The following is a 22,294-nucleotide window of genomic DNA, read 5'->3' as shown; positions in this document are numbered from 1 at the left end:
CCATGGGCGATGCATTCTTGCTCAACTGGAGCAAGGGACTACTCTATGCCTTCCCACCAATCCCAACGATACTGAGGACTATCCACAAAATCAAAACCAACAAAGCAAAGGTCATCATAATAGCACCAGCATGGCCCAGGTAGACATGGTTCTCAGATCTACTCAGTCTATCGGCACGCAGACCAATCACATTTCCCCCTAGGGAAGATCTCCTCTCACAAGACGACGGTCAAATTTATCACCCAGAAATACACAAATTACAGTTAACAGCATGGTTCCTAATTGGTTCCAACCAGAGGAGTTGGAGTGCTCCGAACATGTTAGACAGATACTGTTAAATAGTAGAAAACCTACAACCAGGAAGACTTACTTTAAAAAATGGCACAGTTTTTGTTCCTGGTGTACAGAAAGACAGGTCACGGTGACATCCTCATCTGTACCAATCATTCTAGACTACATCCTAGAACTAAAAAAATCAGGGTTATCAATCAGTTCTTTAAAGGTTCACCTGGCAGCACTTTCAGTATTCCACGACCATATCAATCAAACTACGGTCTTCACTCACCCCATGGTTAATACAGTTCTTAGTGGGGTTACAGAGAGTATTCCCTGTCATACGTTTCCCCAATTACACCATGGGACTTAAATTTGGTATTAAGAGCTATTATGAGAGCACCATTTGAACTGCTGGCAACATGTTCATTGTTTTATATGTCTATGAAAGTCTCATTCTTGGTTGCTATCACATCAGCCCAGACGTGTAGGGAAGATCAGTGCACTCATGGCATATCTCCCCCACCCAATATTTCATAAAGATAAGATCACGCTTAGACCCTATCCAAAATTTCTACCAAAAATTGTTTCAGGTTTCCATATTAACCAACCCCACTCATTTACCTACCTTCTATCCCAAACCACATGCGAATCCACAGGAAGCCGCACTCCACATGCTGGACTTCAGACAGGCCTTATCGTTCTACCTAGGAAGAACAAAAACATTCAGGAAATTGAATAAACTGTTTATTTCATTAGTTGAACGTACAAAAGGCAAAACCATATCCAGCCAAAGGGTATCCAAGTGGATAAAAGAATGTATCCATACATGTTACCATCAAAAAGACCTACAGACTCCATCAGGTATAAGAGCTCACTCGATGAGCGATTTCTACTACCACGGCATTCCTAAATAATGTCCCTCTCACGGACATATGCAAGGCAGCCACATGGACCTCAGTCCACACATTCACCAGACATTAAGCAATAGTTCAGGCATCCGCCAGTGATGCCACAATAGGCCTATCTGTACTTTCATCTTGACGCTGAAGTCCCTCCACCAAATTGATGGTCAGTGCTACATAGTCACCTAAAGTGGCGCACCCACAGGGACATCACTCAAAGAAGAAGGAATGGTTACTCACCTAATACAGAAACTGATGTTCTTCGAGATATGTGTCCCTGTGAATGCTCCACTACCCACTCTCCTCCCCTCTACTTCGGAGTTCGATAAGGGTAGAGAAGAAACTTAGGGGGTCGGGTTGTGCGTGCGCGTGCATGTGAACACCAAGGGCACGCTGAAGGCACCACAAGACAGAATCTGCATGCCCACAGCCCAGATGAGTTCTGCTAAAAGACCTCTGATCCAGGGCGCAGGATGCCACGACGCCTAAAGTGGAGCACCCACAGGGACACACATCTTGAAGAACATCGGTTACTGCACTAGATGAGTAACCATTCCATATGTTGTTTGCGTGTGGGAAAAATCTCCCAGAATGTACTCCATATTAATTTAGCACCAGATTCTGCCATCCTTAATCATGTAGAACATTGTGTCATTCCCAGAGCAGGGTAATACTCAGTGTGATTATGGGAAATATATTCTGGCTCTCAATCAGCAGTATTTAAGTTTTGCATGAAACGCTAAACCATTTTCTGCACACACTGTGCCCAGAGTCCTCCCTCCAGCAGCCCATTAGTTATATTGGGCAAAGTATTCATTCATTAAATTCCAGGTATCCTAAACTTTACTCATGAAGATGGTGGACCTGATTGTCTTCTGTCCTGCTCTTTGCAAAGTTACTCTAGATGGTATAAAGTATAGAGTTCAAAATTCTACTGTTCTGATTTGGTGGAAATCACATTGTACTGTGTAAATACTTGCACAACGGATTTGTCTAGATTAGAGTTTGTGGTTCTCTAGTAACTTAAGTTAATTGAATCGTCAGTTATCTCAAGTTAATTAGCACAATTTTAAATGCTAGTGTAGACATAGTAATTTGTTTCAGAAGTCAGGTTGTCCTGGAGTAAACATTTGTGCGTTGTTAATTTATAGCATTTACAGTTGTTAGCTAACTTGAGTTAATTAGCTGTTATTTAACTTGAGTTAAAACAAGACCACAAACTGAGTCTAGACAAACCAAAGATGAAGGGCAACAGAAAATCAAGCTCATGGTGAATAATATACATTTTTTCACATTGTACTTTTCTTTGTATCAGTAAATTTAATTTGATACACTGAATATTTTTATTCTTTTCTCAATGTCCAGTACTCATTTATAATTGCTAGCATAATTGGGAGTCTGTTCTTCCTACAGTGAGAGTAAGGAATAGTAGAGCAAGTAAAGAGTGATGAGAAGAGCCCTCCTTTGGAAGCCTAACTACCCTTATAATTAGAAAGTTTTTTCTAATATCTAACCCTTGTATAGATTAAGCCAATTACTTCTTATCCTACCTTCAGTGGAAATGGAGAACAATTGATCCTGATCCTCTATATAACAGCCCTTAACACAATTGAAGACTGTTATTAGGTGTCCCTCTCCCCTTACCCCCAGTCTTCATTTCTCAAGATTAAATGTGCCCAGTTTTTTTAACCTTTCCTCATAGGTCATGTTTTCTAAAACTTTTGTCATTTTGGTTGCTCTCCTCTGGAGTCTCTCCAGTTTGTCTTTATCTTTCTTAAAGTGTGACACCCAACCCGCACACTACTCCATCTGAGGTCTCATTAGTGCTGAGTAGAGTGGGACAGTTACCTCCTGCGTCTTACATAGGACATTCCTGTTACTATACCCCAGAATGATATTAGCGTTTTTCAGAACTGTTGACATTACATGAAAGTTCTGAGTATAGGCATGTAATAATTTTATTGTTTATTGTAAAGCTTACCTTTGTGTGAAATATCTGATTTGTCATATAGAGACTGGGGATATCCTAAGGTTATAAATGTTCATGAATAAACCACTTTAATCAAACACAGACATGTGTAAAATATACACATGAAGAAAAGATATGAAGTGATGCCATGAACTAATTAATATCTTTCCATGGTTTCTTTTGCATAGCTGGTCCTTAGAATGGAGATTCCCATCTCGTCATACACCATCCCCAGTTGCTGTGGTGTGACAAAAAGTGAGGTGGCCTCTGGCGGTCAAGACCTCATTCTCTCATCCCACTTGCCTCTGGATTAACTTGTGTTGAACGGGACTGCCTCTGGGGCTGTCCACTAGTTGGAGGATGTTTAAAATCCTGCCAGTGTGTCTGCTCAGAGAAACTAATGGCTGCTTGCCTCAAGAGAGCTTCTCCAATCATTCTGCCCCTGAATAGTTTGCCCCAATTTAGAGAATGCAGCTATCAGCCTTTAAGGCTGATTTAAGTGTTAGGGAATCACAGTTCTCATTGGGATCAGAGTGTAACCAGTCACCACAATTTGGGTCAGGAAGAAATTTTTCCATGCAGGGTTACCTTTCTGCTTGCTTCTGATGCATTCAACAGGGGTTGGTGTTAACGTCTAGCTTTTCCATTAGTGCTGAGGTGGCAGAAGGCTGAATTGCCAATATGCATCTTCTATTGTTAATATCTCTGTACTGTCACCACTTATTAAGGAATGGTATCTTGTGGTGAAAAGTGAGAGATATTTTCCAAAATTTTGTTGCCGTTAAGGCAAGAGACAGTGGTGGGAAATGGCCTCAGGTTTTGGGCCTGAAGTACGACATGAAACATTGGTGAGTCCGGTCTTCCTGAAAGAGGGTTTGCTTGGCTAGGATTCAGTTATGGGCTGCTATTCCCTTTGTGAGCAGTGGCAACAACCCTATGGAGGCCCTCAGAGCCTCCATGCAGATAAGCATAACTGCAGGGACTAAAGATGTCAGATAATGTTGTTTTGGTGTTGAAGTTTTAACTAAGCTGCAGGCATTGTCTTTAAACCCAAAAAGGATAACTGAATCTGCCATATAAAACACCCAAGGCTGCAGGAAATACCCACTAGTGACTAGGTTTATCCAATTACTTGACTACATTTGTGGTGTGATATTAAAAATATTTAAGAGACCAAATAGCTAAGTGTAGTCAGTTTATTAGTCAAAAATAAAGCGGTACAACATGTAAAAAAGACATGCATACTAGCCCTTTTGGGAAGCAATCCCTCAGAATGCACCTTATGTAGAAGGTCTTTCTCCCACAGTATGCACTGAAGTATTTATACTGTAGTTGTTTCCAAACTAAAAGAAAAACTCTGGAGAGGGAATTTCTGCAGAGTCCCCTTACACGTTTTTTGAAGGATAAATCCAGAACCCAACCTGAAAACAACCTGAATAACAGGATTGTGTGTTGAGAAGTTCCTCACCGGTTGTGAAAGAGCGTCATCTCCCCTCTCCCCCCAAGCTATGGAATAGCATCAGAGCTTCTGTGGCTCCGGTGCAATAGCTAATGGATGTCACACAATGTCAGATTCATCAAACCACCTCCACCCACCCACACAGTTTTTCCCTTCTGCATGTTGGGGTGCTGTGTGAGTCACTGTGTATCTGGGCTGGTCTGGCATATGGTGGATACAGATACCCTGTGTTGAGGTCCCAGCATCCTGCATCCTTCCTTCTGAAGCAGAACTACACCTGGTCCATTAGGTAATGGCCTCTGCAGCAGAACATAAGGGTGAGGGACACCATTTATACATTAAATTTTCACTCATATTTACAATCAAGTTGAACATACTATTTTAGTCAGTCATTAATTCAGTTCTGTAATCTCACAAGCCTCACTTGTTCAGTAAGTAATAAGTCCATGATTCTCCCCTTTGTTCTTACCCTTTTTCCACAGGGAGCCTCACAGAGATACTACATTTTGTCAGAACAAAGATAAAAGGAAGTGACCAACTACACTTTTCTTATTGAAGTATTTGTAAACGTTCCTTTTGATATCTTGAAAAAAATCACTAAATTATGTCCTCTCTGTCCCTTCTCCTATCAGATTTTTATGCAATAGTGTACTTTTATATTTGAGGTTGCTTGTTTCTTTGAAAGACCCAACATTACCTTCTGTCTGGGATTCTAATTAGTTCTTTGTCTCAGAGATGCGTGCTTTTATATGATTTGGAATTAGCAATGGTTTTGGTAAAGTTAATTGAGAACTCACAGGGGTCTCATATTTATAGTACTTCAATACAATTTTTTTTCTTTTGTTATTTTACAGTGCAGATTTTCAACTACATTCTAAAAGCTAAATGTTGAACAGTCATTTCCATATAATATCCTACCTTCATTAGAGAAAGCATAATAATCATGATTCTATTTTTATAATGTCAGGTCCCTGGAGATTTGAGTCAAACATCTGAAGACCAAAGTTTGTCAGATTTTGAAATGTAAGTTTTCAGTAAATGCTGATGTGAAATTTTGTCTCTTTATACTGTCTGTGTGGGAGTGAGGAACAAATGATCAAATCTAATACATTGCTTTTCCTACATCATTTCCAATAAGTGAATCACCAGATGGGATGGTCTGCTATCGGATATAATGCAGCTAACTTCAGAATCTTTATTCTGGTTGGTTTTTGTAGTCTTGGGACAGAAGGAATTCAGTTTTATATGTCATCTAAAGATCCTTTGGGAGCTTGTTTTGGTTTTCAGTTGGATCTTTCAGTTCGCTAATGATTCAGCAGCATTTCTGACCAGCCAAATCCTAGTGGGAATGCCAGGAAGGGTTAATGACATAACTAAAAAATGATTTCTTTCTTTTGCTTTTTTTCGGTACTCTTTTGTAATTATTCAATCTCTGCTGAAGAAGATGAACATTAATGTACCACAATTTTTCTAATACAAAAATTGTAAAAAAGTACTGTACAAATAAAGTTGCACTAAAAATCCCACATTTTGGCCTGAATTATTTTAATGTGTGATTTTTGGAGTTTAACCATTGTTAGCCTAAAATCCATATATCTAGCTAATCTTTTTTTGAGAGAAGGAGACTGAAAGAAAATTGATGTTTAATGGCCACTAGTGCACTCATGATTGAAATTCTACTGTTTTCTGAAAATGCAAAACCATTTAAAAATATTTTGAAAATAATATGTAGTGGTAAAAAGTAATACTGATGTGATAAAACATCTGCAAATAATCAAACTCTTGCAAATAAGAACGGCCATACTGGGTCAGATCCAACGGTCCATTTAGTCCAGTATCTTGTCTTCCAACGGGATGTTTCAGAGGAAGTGAACAGAACAGGGAAATTATCAAGTGATCCATTCCCTATTTTGCAGTCCCAGCATGTGGCATTCAAAGGCTTAGGGGCTGTGTCTATGACCATCTTGGCTAATAGCCATTGATGGATCTATCCTCCATGAACTTACCCAGTTCTTTTTTTAACCCAGTTATACTTTTAGCTTTTACAATATCCCCTAGCAATGAGTTCCACAGGTTGACTGTGGGCTTGTCTTCACTTATCTCCGAGATTCGGCGGCAAATCAACCGGAGTTATGCAAGCTACGTAAAAAACTTGCATAACTCCCGTCGACTTCTCTGCTTCTCTTCTGCGTGCCATCTTCACTGCACTGTGCCGACAGGAACTGCGTTTCCGTCGACACAGCGCTACGTTACTTGTGGAGGTGGTCTTAATATGTCAATTTCTGGATCGACTGAGTGGGTCTTCACTGACTGCTCTGTCGATCCAGAGAAATCGATCTGACGGTGACGAATTTGCCGCCGTCAGTGAAGATATAGCCTGTGCATTGTGTGAAGAAGTACTTCCTTTTGTTTGTTATAAACCTGCTCCCTATTAATTTCATTGGGAGAAGTGTGTTGTGGATAATGTGTTATGTAAGGGGTAAATAACACTTTCTTAGTCAGCTTCTTCATATCAGTCATGATTTTATAGACGATCATATCCACTCACAGTTGTCTCTTTTCCTAGCTGAACAGTCCCATCTTTTTAATCTCATTTACTTAAGTACAAAATATTCAGGCAAAATTGTGATTTTTTTCAAGCGTTTAGAAAGTTTTGGTTAAATTGCTCACTTTGGACGTTTTGCAAACATTGGAGGTAGATACTTCTTTGTAGCTTTATTTTTATATTTAAAGATGACTCCGTATTTTAAACTTGTCTCTTCTTTTGCTCAGATCAAATCGTGCTCTTATAAATGTTTGGATTCCTTCAGTCTTTCTCCGTGGAAAAGCAGCTAATGCATTCCATGTTTACCAGGTAAGTAATGTAATTTTAATCAATTATATTTGCAAGGGGATTCCATAAGTGAAATAACTGAATGAAGAACTTATAAACTTGGTATTTGAAGGTGAATCACAAACTAAAGGACCAATCTTTGAACATTTATACACATGAGTAACACCTTTTCTTATGTGAGCTGACTGGGACTACTTAGGTGAGCAGAGTTATTGTTGTATTTATTTTCGGTATAGGACCCTAATAATTTAGTAAAACGTTGATGCACGGACTGTAGACAAACAAGACAACTATTCAGTGTTTAACGGCAACTCTTTCTCACCCATGTGGTTCTTAACTTTTATTTTTATAGACACCAGTGTGGAATAGAAATAACTTCTGTTTAGTGGTTTACTGCAAAAACAACATTTCTGGCACTGTAGCAGCCTCTACACTTAAGTGTCTATATTGGTTATGAACCCAAACCCTTATGTGACACTTCTGTCTACTACATTGTGGCTCAGGCATGAAAGTGTTAGCAACAGAGTTAAAGTACTAGCCTGAGGCAGAAAAGTATTAGCAACTAAGCCATATTTGCATATGTTTGTATATTTGTTTAAATTCTGTAGTCAGATTCTACCACTTTGGTGTTTTTTTCTCCCCTTTAGTTTAAAAATTGTTTACTGAGATTTCCAATTAAAAGGGTCCAGGCTTTCTCTGAAGAATAGAGACAGAGAAAACAGAAGTTCACCTGAACTAAAACATAAAAAAGCCATACCACATGGTGATTTCTGAATTAAAAAGGGGTCGGTCCTGGGGCCGGTTTTGTTCAACATTTTTATTAATGATCTGGAACAGCGGTTCTCAACCGGTGGTACGCGTACCACCAGTGGTACTTACCGGAAGGCTGGGTGGTACGCGTGCCGCTGAATCCGCCGCTGGCGGAAGGGCCCTCCCACCCGCCCGCGTGAAACCCTGCCGCCGAAAATGGGGAAACGGCGGAAGGGTTTCGGCGGCGGGTATTGTTTCCGCCGCAAAACCCCGCCGCCCGTCTCTCCCCGCGGCCGCGAAATCCCGCCGCAAATCCCTCCCGCCGCCACCGTGAAACCCCGCCGCAAGTCCCCTCCCTTTTTTTTTCCTGAGTGGTACTCGGGTCGGGTACAGTCGGGTCAAGTGGTACTTGACCTGACTGTACCTGGCCCGAGTGGTACTCGGGGAAAAAAAGGTTGAGAACCGCTGATCTGGAGGATGGGGTAGATTGCACCCTCAGCAAGTTTCCGGACGACACTAAGCTGGGGGAGTGGTAGATACCCTGCAAGGTAGGGATAGGATACAGAGTGACCTAAACAAACTGGAGGATTGGGCCAAAAGAAATCTAATGAGGTTCAACAAAGAAAATGCAGAGTCCTCCACTTAGGAAGGAAGAATCCCATGCACAGCTATAGACTGGGGACCGACGAGCTGGGCAGCAGCTCTGCAGAAAAGGACCTGGGGGTAACAGTGGATAAAAAGCTGGATATGAGTCAGCAGTGTGCCCTGGTTGTCAAGAAGGCTAATATGGGCTGCATTAGGAGGGGCATTGCCAGCAGGTCACGGGAAGTGATTATTCCCCTCTATTCGGCATTGGTGAGGCCGCATTTAGAATATTGTGCCCAGTTTTGGGCCCCCCACTACAAAAAGGATGTGGACAAGTTGGAGAGAGTCCAGCGGAGGGCAACCAAAATGATTAGGGGGCTGGAGCACAGGACTTACGAGGAGAGGCTGAGGGAACTGGGCTTGTTTAGTCTGCAAAAGAGAAGAATGAGGGGGGATTTGATAGCGGCCTTTAACTACCTGAAAGGGGGCTCCAGGGAGGATGGGGCTAGGCTGTTCTCAGTGGTGGCAGATGACAGAACAAGGAGCAACGGTCTCAAGTTGCAGGGGGGGAGGTCTAGGTTGGACATTAGGAAAATGTTTTTCACTAGGAGGGTGGTGAAGCCCTGGAATGGGTTACCTATGGAGGTGGTGGAATCTCCATCCTTAGAGGTTTTTAAGCTGAGGTTTGACAAAGCCCTGGCTGGGATGATATAGCTGAGGTTAGTCCTGCTTTGAGCAGGGGGTTGGACTAGATGACCTCCTGAGGTCCCTTCCAACTCTAATGTTCTATGATTCTATGTTTGCCATCTATGTAAATTTAGTTCAAGTGATGTTCACAATTGCTGTGTCTTGTTGGATGTTTCTAATTTTAGTGGAACAGCACAAGTATTACAATTATGGTGATGTTTTGCTTTGTTTAAACCTGTTCTTTATAGAAGTGGAATTCCTGTCTCCTACTACTCCTTCCAGACTCTTTTCCAAGGTTCAGGTGTCTTAAGATGCTTTCTCTCCTTTCCTCCATAAAGAATTTAGCATTGTCACTATTATGTTTTATTCTGAGCATGTATGTACTCTTGGGGAACGATTTCCAGACATGCTGAAGTCCCGTTTTCAAAAGTAACATAGGTACTTAGGAGTTTGTCTCATTGAAAGTCAATGAGACTTAAATGTCTAAGTGCCTGAGTCATTTCTGAAAATAAGACTTAGGAACCTAAGTCACTTAAGTACTTAGGAAATTTTATCCTGGGCTCTTGGTCTGTCATCTTTCTAGTATTGTATTCAAACATTTATTTCCTGTGAACAGTTGAACATAGTTATCTGCAAGTTGTATTTACCTCTTTCTATCCAATATCTGTAAACCCACAGAGTTACACTTCACATATTTTCTTCTTGATTGCAGTCTTAATTGTTAAAGCTATTTTTTGAAATGTGTCTTAGTAATTGCACTTTCAGCAAGTTTTTTTTTGGGGGGGGGCACATATAGAACAGTAGGAAGAACCATACAACAGCAGATGTTTCTCACAGTAAATACTGTTAGTAGGAGTGACTTGTTTTGGCAGACAAGACCCAGTGAAAGATGTATTATATTTTTGCCTTCATCTAGGGGAAAGCAGTTAAACGTTTGAGAATGTGAATATGCACAGATTCTCTGCATAGAGTGAAATTCAAGCTGGATAGACAGCAATCAAAGAGAAGATTTGTTTATATGTACAGTTTTAGTACCCGATAAGTACTGTTCTGTAGTTGAGAGCAAGAGCTTTAAGGTCTTCCATAGAATCTCTTTAAAAAAATCTAGACTGTTCATCTATCAGAAGGCAGAATGTGATCTACCTTAACAGAGTTGTTTTATTCTTGACATGTTTTTTTCTGAAGCCACATAGCAATTTTCTGAAAGCTAAAGACTAAATGAGAAAGACTCAGAAAATATGTGGTTATCTGTGAGATGAGTTCTATAGTATTCCTGACAATATGTACTCCCTGAATGTACTCCCTGGTGGTCTTTGAGCTGAGGATCATTGAGCATGAATACTAACATTGCAGCCCTGATTGATGATAACTGGATACCCACTGAGTCCTAAATTGCTTTTAAAGAGTTAAGCACATTTCCCACTCTTTCAGCTTTGGCATTATGATTACTGATGTTGAAAAATGTCATATAACAATTAGCATTTCTGTATAGCATTATTTTTGCATGTCTGTAACTCTGCTCATGATCTCTTCATGAAGACATTACTTTGAAATTCTATTCTCTGCCCTACCATGTATAATTAATTTCAGCATTTGAACTAGTCCATGAAAATGCTTCAGTTTTTATCATTTTATAGTTACTGAGTAAAGCCCCAGAAATATTTAAACAGTGTCCTCCCTCTTTGTATCTGAGGACTGCTTCTGACAGCATTAGGTTTGTTGCCTTAGATTCCTCACAGCAGAACCGATCTTTTCCGCCCTCAGAAATCTTGCCATTCAGTAGTTAAGATCTTGGAGAAGAGAAAACAGCAGACTCAAGTATATCATTTTTAGAGGATTACTGTCACTGAATATATACATATTTTCTATAGTGTGATTAAGTAGAAATAATCTAAATTAATAACTGCTGTAACTGTTGAGACTTTCTTTCGTCTTGTCTTTCTGAATGGCAGGTGTCCATAGGTTGTGTGTTGCATTTTACTAGCCTCTTTCTCCTCATCTGGCTTAATAAGAAAGAACATTACCATGCACTGGAGTGCAATCCAGACCAGTAGGGGAGGCTGGGTCACTCCTGCCCTGTAACATGGGGTGCCTAGTAATGCCTTACTGTTACAGCTCTCAACCTGGACCACTCACAAACAGCTTTCCAGCATGCAGGTTACTCCCAGGTGTGTTTGTGTAACTACAGCCTGCGAGTCACACCCTGGCTCTCACCAGCCTTGGTTATACTTCAGGGTGACTCCAACACACTCCCAGTCCCGGATTTTCCCCCAGAAATGTATATGTTGTAGTGCCCAGACCTTTCCTGGACAGTTCAAATATATTAAGTCCATTATTTCTTGAAGGGAAGAATATACAACAACTTGCCACCTTAAATGGAGTTACTCAGACACTTCAAATTAAACACCCTGGATTGGATAAAACAATCAAACAAGTTTATTAACTACAAAAAGATTAGATTTTAAGTGAGAATATCATAGGCCAGTGGTCCCCAAACTTTTTAGGTTACATCCCCCCTTACTCCTATCCATGCCCTCTCCCCCATGTCTCCCCCAGCTGGGGTTGGGAGTGGGGCCACGGTCAGGGGCAGGGGCCGAGGCTTGGAGCAGGGCTGCTGAGGCTGCTGGAGACTGAGGCAGCTCGGGGTAGAGTGGGTGGAGGGCCACAGTGGCCAGGCACTGGAGGACCGCGGCAGCCAGGGGCAGAGCTGATAACACTGGGCCAGAGCGGGGCAGGGTGGCGCTCCCTCCCCATCTTTCATGGGGGCTGGCCCGGGCCCTGCCATGCAACCCCCCGTGTTTCTCCATGCCCTGTAGGGGGGCACACACAATAGTTTGGGGATGTGTGGCGTAGGCAATACAGTCAGAAATGGTTACAAGAAAAATAAAGATAAACTGCTTTTTAATGCTAAACTTGACTGACTAAGCTTAATTCAAGGTAACGCTCTTACCCACATGCTCCCAAACAGCATTACTGAGCAAACTCTCAGGTCAGGACCCCTCTCCCAAAGTTCAACAGCTATTTCTTTTTTCTTCCCAGGTGCACAGAGTGAGATTAACAGGGAGAGAGAGTGAGAGGTTCCTTAGGAGTGTTTGGCCCTCCTTTATAGTTTCAGTCCCCCTCTTGAAAAGCATTTCTAGCTGAGAACCAGGAGACAAAGAGTTTGTATGGAAGGATATTCCCTGCTTGGTTTTTTCACCTGTGTGAACTTCCTTTATTTTCTCCCTACTCCCTTCTTGCTTGATGACTCTGTTTACTACAAATTAAAACAAACATACACTCCTTTGTTCAAGACAGGTCTTTTTGGTGCTACATGAGTCAGAACATGTATTTTTAACATCAGAATAATAAAATCACAGAAACATAGGATTAGAAGGGACCACAAAAATAATCTTGTCTAAAGATGCAGGATTTATTGTGTCTAAACCATCCAAGACAGATGGCTATCCAGCATCCTTTTGATAACCTCCATTGAAGAAGCTTCCACAACCTCTCTCAGCAGTCTGTTGTATTGTCTTGTTGTTCTTACAGTTAGGATGTTTTTATACATTATATAGGGAGAAGTTTATAACTTTACACATAAACTGCTACAAATGTTTTACCATGGTATTACTGATCAGCAAGTTATGAATTTTCAAATGATACCTCACAAGGCATACCTTGTGCAAAGATTATTACAACAGTGTGTTGCGTGTGAATACAGGTGTGCATTCCATCACAGTTACCCAATGGACAAAAAATTCATTCCCATTTTTCTTTCATGTTATGTGCTACCATTTAATTACTTTTAAACATTAAACTATAGATATGGCATGGTATAACGGATATATTTTGGGAAGCCGTTACAGAGGTAGGTAGATGTTTGTTGAGTATTTCTTCAAAATGAGGCAGTTGAACTTGTGAACAAAAAGCAGATTAGCCTAAACTGTGGGTTTCTTTGCTGTGTTTACTTTATTTCTTTGTTTTGTGTTATAAAAACTCAGAAAAATCAGTTATTTTTCTGGTTGCACACTGCTTGGGGAAGGGAAAAAAATATAGCTGCAAGCAGCCCCTGTCTTTGGAAGATGACGTTGTGATAGACAAAGGAATGAGAGGAAATACATTTGTATGTACCATCAAAAGCTCCCAAGACCAATAGCAATGTCATTACAATATAGTAGGAAAATTATATTTAGAATAAATGCTGCCAGTTCTGGTGTTCAGAGTTGCCAGAACTGAATAGACAGAACAGCTGTGATAAGAAATAGAAGAAAAATATCACAGAGGTATTTTTTTTAGAGGAACATGCGGGAGATTAAGCACATGACAAAAAACAATTTAAAAATTAGTTTTTTACTAAATGTGTAAGTTTCTTTTATTTTAATTGCCTATGTTATGCTCTGGAAAGAATAAGATTCTTCATTACCACTTTTGGAGTCTGAATTGAAAGAAAGATTTTCTAGAATATTAATTAATTATTAAACTGATAAAAAAATTTCTCAACATTAGGAAACTCTTAATTGGATGCACAGTGCTATATTTAGTATAATTCTTCTGTGTCTTGGACAATTTTGACTTAATGGTGGTCCTGGTCACCTTTGGTCCCTTTTGAGACATAGTCCCTGGTACAACAGCAGCTATTTTCTTGTAAAGTAGCTAATACCAGCTATGGATTTACTTAGCTATTTGGCTCGTTCATTTGGCTTTTGAGTTACAGCCAGGAAGCCAGTACTGAATTGTGTCAGTTTCTTTTTCTTTCTCTCTCTCCTCCTTCCTGCCTTCCCTCTTCCCCCGATTCATGAAGCAGTGAAGATTCTGCATGTCAACTGCTGCTCTTTTTCACCTGTACAAACTTTCTGCCTACAGTCAGATGGCCAAAATGTCATAAGGGCAGAATTTGAAGATAATGGGCTTCCACAGGCTTAGTTAACAATCCTACTAGAGATGTGTGAACCACAAAAGAACTCAGTTTACTCACACAGATCTGTCTTGGTTCTGCAGGTCTGATAGTAAGAAGTACTGCTTTGCTATTTTAATCTACTAAAATGAACACGTGATTCTGAACATACAGAGAGCAGGTGTAGTGAGGGTAGGAGCAATTTTTACATAGCTTTCAGAGTAGAATTTCAGGTTGAGTTGGTACAATCTTTGGCATGCTCACAGAATTACACTGAATAAACCTCTTTTATTTTTATTGTATTGGGATTTTTTGGTTAAGCAAGATAGGATCTGAATAGAAAATCAAGAATACTTTTGTTTTAACAATACACACTTCAGTTTCTCAGGTTATTTCAACTACTTCTAACATTGCCAATCATAAAGAGCAATTTATAATTTTTCTATAAAGGATTTTATTTTAAGTAGCTAAGCAATATTTTGATAAACATATTTTATTGCCTGTATGTATATGCTGAATAGCAATTGTGAATTGTGAATAGCAATGTAGAGGTGAGTGCAGTGTAATAACAGCACTTAAATTTCCTCCACTCTCTCATGAATTTAAGATTCATTCCAGCTTCTGTGGGCCAATGGTTTTGAACTGAATGTACAAATAGGAAGGGAAATGATTAATTAATTGTGTTAAATCATTGTTCTGAAATCAAATTATTTCATTAGGAGCATATATTGTCTTGGTGTTTGGAAATTTTTATTTTTTTTTTATCAATGCTTTTCATCAGCATAACTAGTACAAACTCTGAACTGACCAATATTGAGGGGTCAGATATTTCCTGTTATTATCAAGAGTGTCTTACTTTTTGCTAACGGTGAAGGTTACTGTATTCTTGTGATCCTTACACAGCCATCCACATCATATATAAGTATTAAAACTGAACTTTCAGTGACTGGAATTGGGAATAAGAGTTCGGGCCCACATTTGTAATGCCATTTGGATATCTCCATACACTTTTATTGATGCTCTAGGCTTACTTTGAGCAAAAACATTTTATTGTGCCTAAACGTTTTCTTAGGCTTTGGCTTCCAGTTCCCAAAGTAGCTCTTTTTGCTGCTAGGTTGTTTTGGCCACATAGGAAGAAAGACAAGAATGGAAGGACAAATGGTTTAATTAGGCTGCATCTTTATTCACTTAACGTATGTGGGGATACCTGGCAATAAATCGTAAGGTGCAGATCATAGTTCTTTCCTTAATTATACTTGGGGGAGGACTGCCATCAACCCTCTCACTTCCAAATCTAGTCCCAGATCTTTGTGGGAACCCTTCCACCCTCATTTTGTATGAAGGTTAGAGGTACTGAAAAAGTGGGTAGGCTGTCTCCCTAGTGTATCAGATGTTAGGGAGTCCTAGTCCCCCTTTTTCTGGCTTCATAGAAGACAACTGCCCCCTAATTCATGTGTATCAGGAAACCGTATCCCCTCTATAACAAGTGCCTGCACTGGACACTGCTGATTAGAGATTGAGAGAGAGAGGGTTCCTTCCGGAATGCAGAGCATAAAAACCCTCCCTTTTGCCAGTTCACATGGTGGGTCAGTGCTCACACTTGGTCTGGCCTCTTCCTCCCTTGGATCCACTCAGGTGTCTCTGTTCCCCTTTCTCCTCCCTCATAACCAAGATTCAACAGGGACCCTTAAAGGAACCAGTCCTTCTTTTCCTGCTGTCCAAGCAGAGTCTCCACATTCAGTTGCAGTGCGTACATTCTCCATGGCTATTAATCCCTGTTGGTTATCCTTAACCGGTTCTACTCAAGTCAACTATAATCTTTGTAACATGCAGGTCTGACAGACAGCCCAAGGGTTCCATCATTCCACTGACATACTCGGTTTTGTTTAGTGTCTTTTTGATGCTTTCTTGAGGCAATAATGTTGCAGTGAATTATAGAATGAATTTGCAGTTTTATTAACTGGACAGAACAGAGAGCTGACAAATTTTGGGGAAAATTTCAGTAATCTGATGTAAAGAATAAAAACAATTGTGCTTTTCCTCTGCTTTTAAGAAACATGCTTTGGTATTTTAGTTCTGTGTGCTTTCTTTTGCTCTTCTGGATGCTGTTTCCTTTGGGAAGCTTTTAGTTACTGTGGGGATTATTTGCTAACAAGCTTTTTATATTCATTGAGCTCATTTGTTTGTATTTAACAGGTAAATTGCATTGGTGTTAGGTCAAGGTTTGTTAAATATCAGTGTTATTGTTGAAAACATGTATTTATCAAAGTCAGGTCAATTTGATGAGTAACATTAAAACTTGTGGACATACAATTCAAAATAGTTTTTGAACAGCAGCTATCAAAATACTACATTGTTCATTATAACTAATTATTAAGCTCAACAATCACATAGGGCCTGATCTTGAAAAGAGACTTCAGGAGACATTAGGAGTTGAAGATAGTTAGGACTTTCCAGCACCTAAGCTATAGGATGAAAACTTTAAGTGTTTGAATTGAATATTTGATTCAGTGAATTTATCCTGGGTTTTGTTAAATGACAATAATTCCACAATTTCCATTACCTAGTCAAAGCAACAGTCCACAAGTTTAATGAAGTATTGTTGTAGCTATTTTGGTCCCAGGATATCAGAGATACAAGTTGAATGAGGAAATATTTTTTCTTGGACCAGCTTCAGTTGGTGAAAGAGTCAAGCATTCAAGCTACACAGAGTTCTTCTTTAGGTCTGAGAAAGGTACTCAGAGTGCCACAGCTAAATACAAGGTAGAATAGATTGTTTAGCACAAGTTGTTAACAAATATTGTAAAAGACCATTCAAAGTGAAGTGACTTGTTAACACTTTTACAGTAATTCAAAATAAGGGGGGCTCAGTAGGTTACAGATAGTTGTAACAAGCAATAGTTCTTTTTCAAGTGATGGTCCCTATTGTATTGCACTGAAGGTTATGCATGCACACTATGCACTCTGGTTTGCCTCGTGCTTCTTTCTGAGGCAATTAAAGGGCAGGGCAGATTGACTGCATCTCCAGTTCCTTTTCACCACCACATGGTCTGATTTGGAGCTTTCAGTATTGTCATCTCTGATGCGCTTCTTAAAAAAAGGACAGTTGTAAATAGTTATAGCTATTTTATATCAGTTTTACCGGCTTTATATCCTTCTTAGTTTTAATCATTAATAGTTTTAGCAGTGGTTTTAGCCTAGACTTTGGGGTCCCCCCTGTACCCAGCTGTGGATACCAGACTATGCGCAGAACTCCAGCCTTCAAACTCTGCGCTTCCTTCCTGCGATCCTGATCGGTCAGCAATGATCACCAACACTTCTTTGGGGAAGCTCACATTGTGGCGAGGTGCAGTGTTTCCCAGTCCTTCCTCAGCCATACCCAAGAAGGCCAGGCACTTTGCCTCTGGAAGTATCTCATAGAGCTTACCATGAGATGGCACTCAGACCCAGGCTTGGGAACCCTCCCTGTACATCGACTTGATTCAGCAAGGAGCGTGCATCCTGCTACTACGTCCAACCTCAGTGCAACCACCTCTTCAGACCCCATGGTGGGACCTAATCAGGAGATAAGGAAGCACTCTAATAAGCATGGACTAAGCCTTCCTCCAAATACAAGGTGGATGCTTCCTCCACTATGTTGGCCCAAGGGATGGGGCATATTCCAAGACTCATAGGCACAAGAAAAAGACCCATAAACAATAGAAACCAGTGGTTCTAGGCAACAAACTGTTGGGATCGCCATCTCCAGCACCACATAAGGAATGGGATCCTCCTGCACCAGAAAAGACCCAAGCGCTGGTACCGATGACTGGGAAACAGAGAGTGTCTCTTACTCCAAGGGGATCCGAATCCATGCTGCACCCCAAGATGTCTTCACCTTACCAGATCCAGAGTCTCCCCCTCCATCGGGTCCCTTCACTTCCAGAGAGATCATATCACCACCATGGGATGTGCCTGTGATATGGGGTCCCTCACCCTCAGCACCTATCTTCTACACTCTCCCATTGACTCTGACGGTATGCTATTAAAACTAGAGTCTGCCTTTTCCTCTTTTGATGAGTTGAAACCAGGGGAAGAACCTCCTTTACCATACCACACCTATGCATCATCGCAGAGACCAGCATCTCCATGGCAACAACTGCCACTTCATCCATTCTTGAACCACTGGTATCCCATGTCGTGGGGACCCTCACAATCTCTGGCAGATCCGACCTACTGGCCATATTAGGGACCCTGAGCACAATAGTCCTCTCTGGAGCCCGCCCAATCTGGGAGAGAACAGTCACCTGCTTCACTGGGAGGGATACTTCAAGCAGACCCATGGATCTGAAGGCAGAGGAAGAACTTTGTTACCTGGTCCCAGCAGTTCCATTGGAACCAGCAAGATTTCCTTCCTCCTCGCCAGATGAGGCAATGGTTGCATCATCCTCTTCCCCACCAGATGACTTCAGAGAATTCCAGGAGCGTTTGTGGAGAATTGCTAGGGAACTCTAAATCCCCTTGGAAGAGATCCAAGACTTCCAATATAATCTTCTGGATATTCTTCTCACCTTGGGACCTGCGAGAATGGCCTTACTAATGCAAAGCCATACTGAAGCCAGCCAAGACAGTGTGGCACACTCAAGCTACATGCATGGCTGCCCCAAAGGAGAGGAGAAACGATACTATGTTCTGGTCAAAGGATCTGAATTCCTTTTCTCCCATCCAGCTCTGAATTCCATAGTAGTCAAGGCTGTTGCAGACTCACATTGCAGTAAAACCCTCAATCTACCCCGGCTGACAAGGCAGGGAAAATTCTAGATTCTCTAGGGAGGAAAGTCTTCTCCTTCTCAAGTTTACAATTCAGGGTAGCAAATTATCAGGCATTATTGGCAAAGTATGACGTCCTGAATTACAGTAAATTCGAGGAATTTGTTGATAGCTTCCCACAACAAAATTGTGCTTGTTTTCAGGACCTTATTGACAAAGGGAAGTTCATGGCTAGAATTGCCTTCCAATCCACAATTGCTCAGCCTCCTTTCTTTCCTAGGAGTCAGCATCAACATCAAGAAGTTGATCCTTGATCCCATGCAATCTCTGGAGTTTATGGGGGCTACCATAAACTTTGTCACAGCACAAACTTATCTGCCCATGGACAGATTTCAGACAGTGAATGTCGTCGTAGCTCACATGAGCAACCCTTGTGTACCAACCAGGACTTGCCTGTCTCTTCTTGGCCACATGGCTTTGTGCACCTACATGTCCCCCTTTACAGGACTGCACCTCCACTGCCTTCACATATGGTTCGAGTCTGTTTAGTCACCAAATTATCACTTTATGGACTTTGTGTTGACAGTCCCAGCCAAGGTACTGTCATCCGTCTGGTGGTAGACAGACCCACATTACATACGCATGGGAGTTCCCTTTCTTCCCTCTTCTCCAAAAAAAATGATCATCACTGACACATCCCTGTTAGGCTCGGGAGCCCATGTGGACAACTACACCACAAAAGGAGTGTGGACCTCCTGAGAATGCAGGATGCACATAAATATCCTGGAATTCCAAACCGTAGGAAAGACATGTGAATTCTTTCTTCCACTCATTCATTCGCTTTATGTCCTCATCATGTCATACCACACCACTACTTTTTTCTATATGACAAAACCTAGGGGAACGAAATCTGCCATTCTGAGCATAGTGGGGAAGCGGTCAATCTCTGGAACTGGCGTGTCAACCACCAGATCATCCTATCTTCCTGGGACGCAGAGTGTACTCACGGACTCACTTAGCAGACATTTTGTAATCAACCGTGAGTGGGAACTTCACAGTACAGTGGTAATCATCTTTGCACGTTGGTGGACCCTGACCAAAGATCTATTCAGTTCCCAGCTGAATAGCAAAAGCACCACATACTGCTCCAGGGGAGCCCCAGTCATCACTCCCAGGATGACGCTCTCCTATTCTCCTGGTCAGACTAACTCAACTATATCTTCCCTCCATTATTGCTCCTGCTTGGCTGCACAAGATCAGTCAAGACAGATTGATAATCATACTGATTGCCCCCTTATGGCCCAGAAAATTCTGATTTCCCAATCTCCTGCACGTCATCCCACCCACCAGTTTCCATCCCAAACTTCCCCAATCTTCTGACCCAGCAGTGAGATGAGGTATCCCAATGAACATGTGTTGCACCACAGGGCGTGGTATTTGTATGGGCATCTAGTTTAGAATGGACTTGCTCTTTGGCTGTACAAGACATTCTCTCCAGCAGCAGGAAGGACTCCATTAGGCAATGTTACTGGACCAAGTGAAGACCTTTTTTATCTTGGGCCCAACAGAGAGTGGTTGTACCAGAAACAGCAGGAATTCCCATCACCATGAACTATGTTCTATCCTTAAAGTCATTGGGTCTTGCCCTCCAGCTCTTGGAGAGTCCACTTGGCGGAGATTTGCATGTTCTACTTTCCAGTGGAAGGTTACTCTGTCTTCACTCATCTGCTAGCTGCTAGATTTTGCAAAGGCCTCCTCAAAACCTTCCCATCCCTCCAAATGACCCAATATGACTTGAATCTGCTTCTCTCAGTATTAACGAAGCCTCTCTTTGAGCCATTAGCATCGTCCTCCATGTCCCTCCTTTCCATGAAAGTCAGATTCCTTGTGGCTAACACTTCCATGAGAAGGATCAGTGAACTCAGTTCTATGATGGCAGACCTGCCATTCATGGTAATCGACAAGGATTTAGTCTCCCTATGTCTATACCAAACATTTTTACCAAAGTTGGTCTCCCAGTTTCACGTTAACCAAATCCATTACCTGTTTTCCTCCTGAAGCCGCATGCATCTGCAGAAGAACACTGACTCCATTCCCTCTATGTCCGATGATCTCTGGCCTTCTACCTGCAGAGATCAAAACCTTATCAGGAAGTCTTTTTATTGTAAAAGGTGTTAACAGTCTGCTTCACTTTTAATGGTCTCTTACAATATGTGTTTGTTTATGCCAGACAATCTGTTCCATCTTATATTTAGTTGTGACCCTCTTGGCAAGTCTACACTATAAAATTAAGTCGACCTAAGTTACGTTGACATACAGCCACTGCAGTAATTGAATCGCTTTTGCATGTCCATACTATGCTTCTGGTGTTGGTGGTGCGCTTCCTCACCAGGAGCATGTGAATCGATTTAACTGTCAATGTGGGGCATTGTGGAATGGCTTCTGAAAGGCAGCAACAGTCAATGTAAATAATGCAATGTCTACACTGACACTGCATCGACCTAACTACATCGATCTAAGCGCTACGCCTTTCATGGAGGTGGAGTTAAGTTGGTGTAGAGGGTGAGTTGCATCGCTGGGAGCTACATTTTAGTGTGTAGACACTTACAAAGTTAGGTCGATGGAAGCTGCCTTTCATCGACCTAACTTTGTAGTGTAGACCAGGTCTCTGAATACCTTTCCCAGATCTGAAGAAGAGCTCTGAGTGTCTTGAAAGCTTGTCTCTTTCACCAACAGAAGTTGGTACAATAAAAGATGTTACCTAACCCACCTTGTCTCACAAGTTTAATGTTTTCTCCAAAATTCAGTAACTTTAACAGTGCAGTATGTTTTGAGAACAAAAAGAGATAAAACCTTACCTGTGATTGAATAGTAGTTACTGTGTCATGTGTTTCTATGGTTTATAGTTAGGCTTGTCAGGATTAGGATTTTGTTAGTAAATATTGGTAAATGTTGATGTTACCGTACACACATACCGATGAACAAATATTTCTATTGATAACTGAAATTTACAGATAGGCAAAGTAAAAAAAAAAAAATGCTGGTTTAGAATTTACTAATGTTTGATTTAAGGATGTTTATTTTGTATATTTTTATATACAATATTTACCTCTCCATAACGTCACACAACTGTGAAATTTATACTCAATAAAGATAGAAAAAATGCTTAAAAATAAACATCAATAAACACCACAATTATTTTTTTTTA

General features: G+C 41.0%; 1 protein-coding gene across 6 annotated transcripts in view; it reads left to right on the top strand.

Annotated features, from left to right (window-relative positions):
* The window catches only part of SNX29 (sorting nexin 29), a 446,224-nt gene that overhangs the window by 232,344 nt on the left and 191,586 nt on the right, over positions 1 to 22,294 (top strand). For all 6 annotated transcript variants that reach the window (XM_067551359.1, XM_067551357.1, XM_067551362.1 and 3 more), the window contains 2 exons: positions 5,574 to 5,629; positions 7,379 to 7,460. In XM_067551359.1, the coding sequence (XP_067407460.1) occupies positions 5,574 to 5,629; positions 7,379 to 7,460 (138 nt within the window). The remainder of the gene's footprint in view (positions 1 to 5,573; positions 5,630 to 7,378; positions 7,461 to 22,294) is intronic.

The sequence above is a fragment of the Emydura macquarii genome, unplaced genomic scaffold (assembly GCF_026122565.2).
Source record: "Emydura macquarii macquarii isolate MOO-44397 ecotype Brisbane River unplaced genomic scaffold, CSIRO-AGI_Emac_v2 contig_1348, whole genome shotgun sequence".
Classification (NCBI taxonomy): Eukaryota; Metazoa; Chordata; order Testudines; family Chelidae; genus Emydura; species Emydura macquarii.
This window is presented reverse-complemented; position numbering and strand designations above follow the sequence as displayed.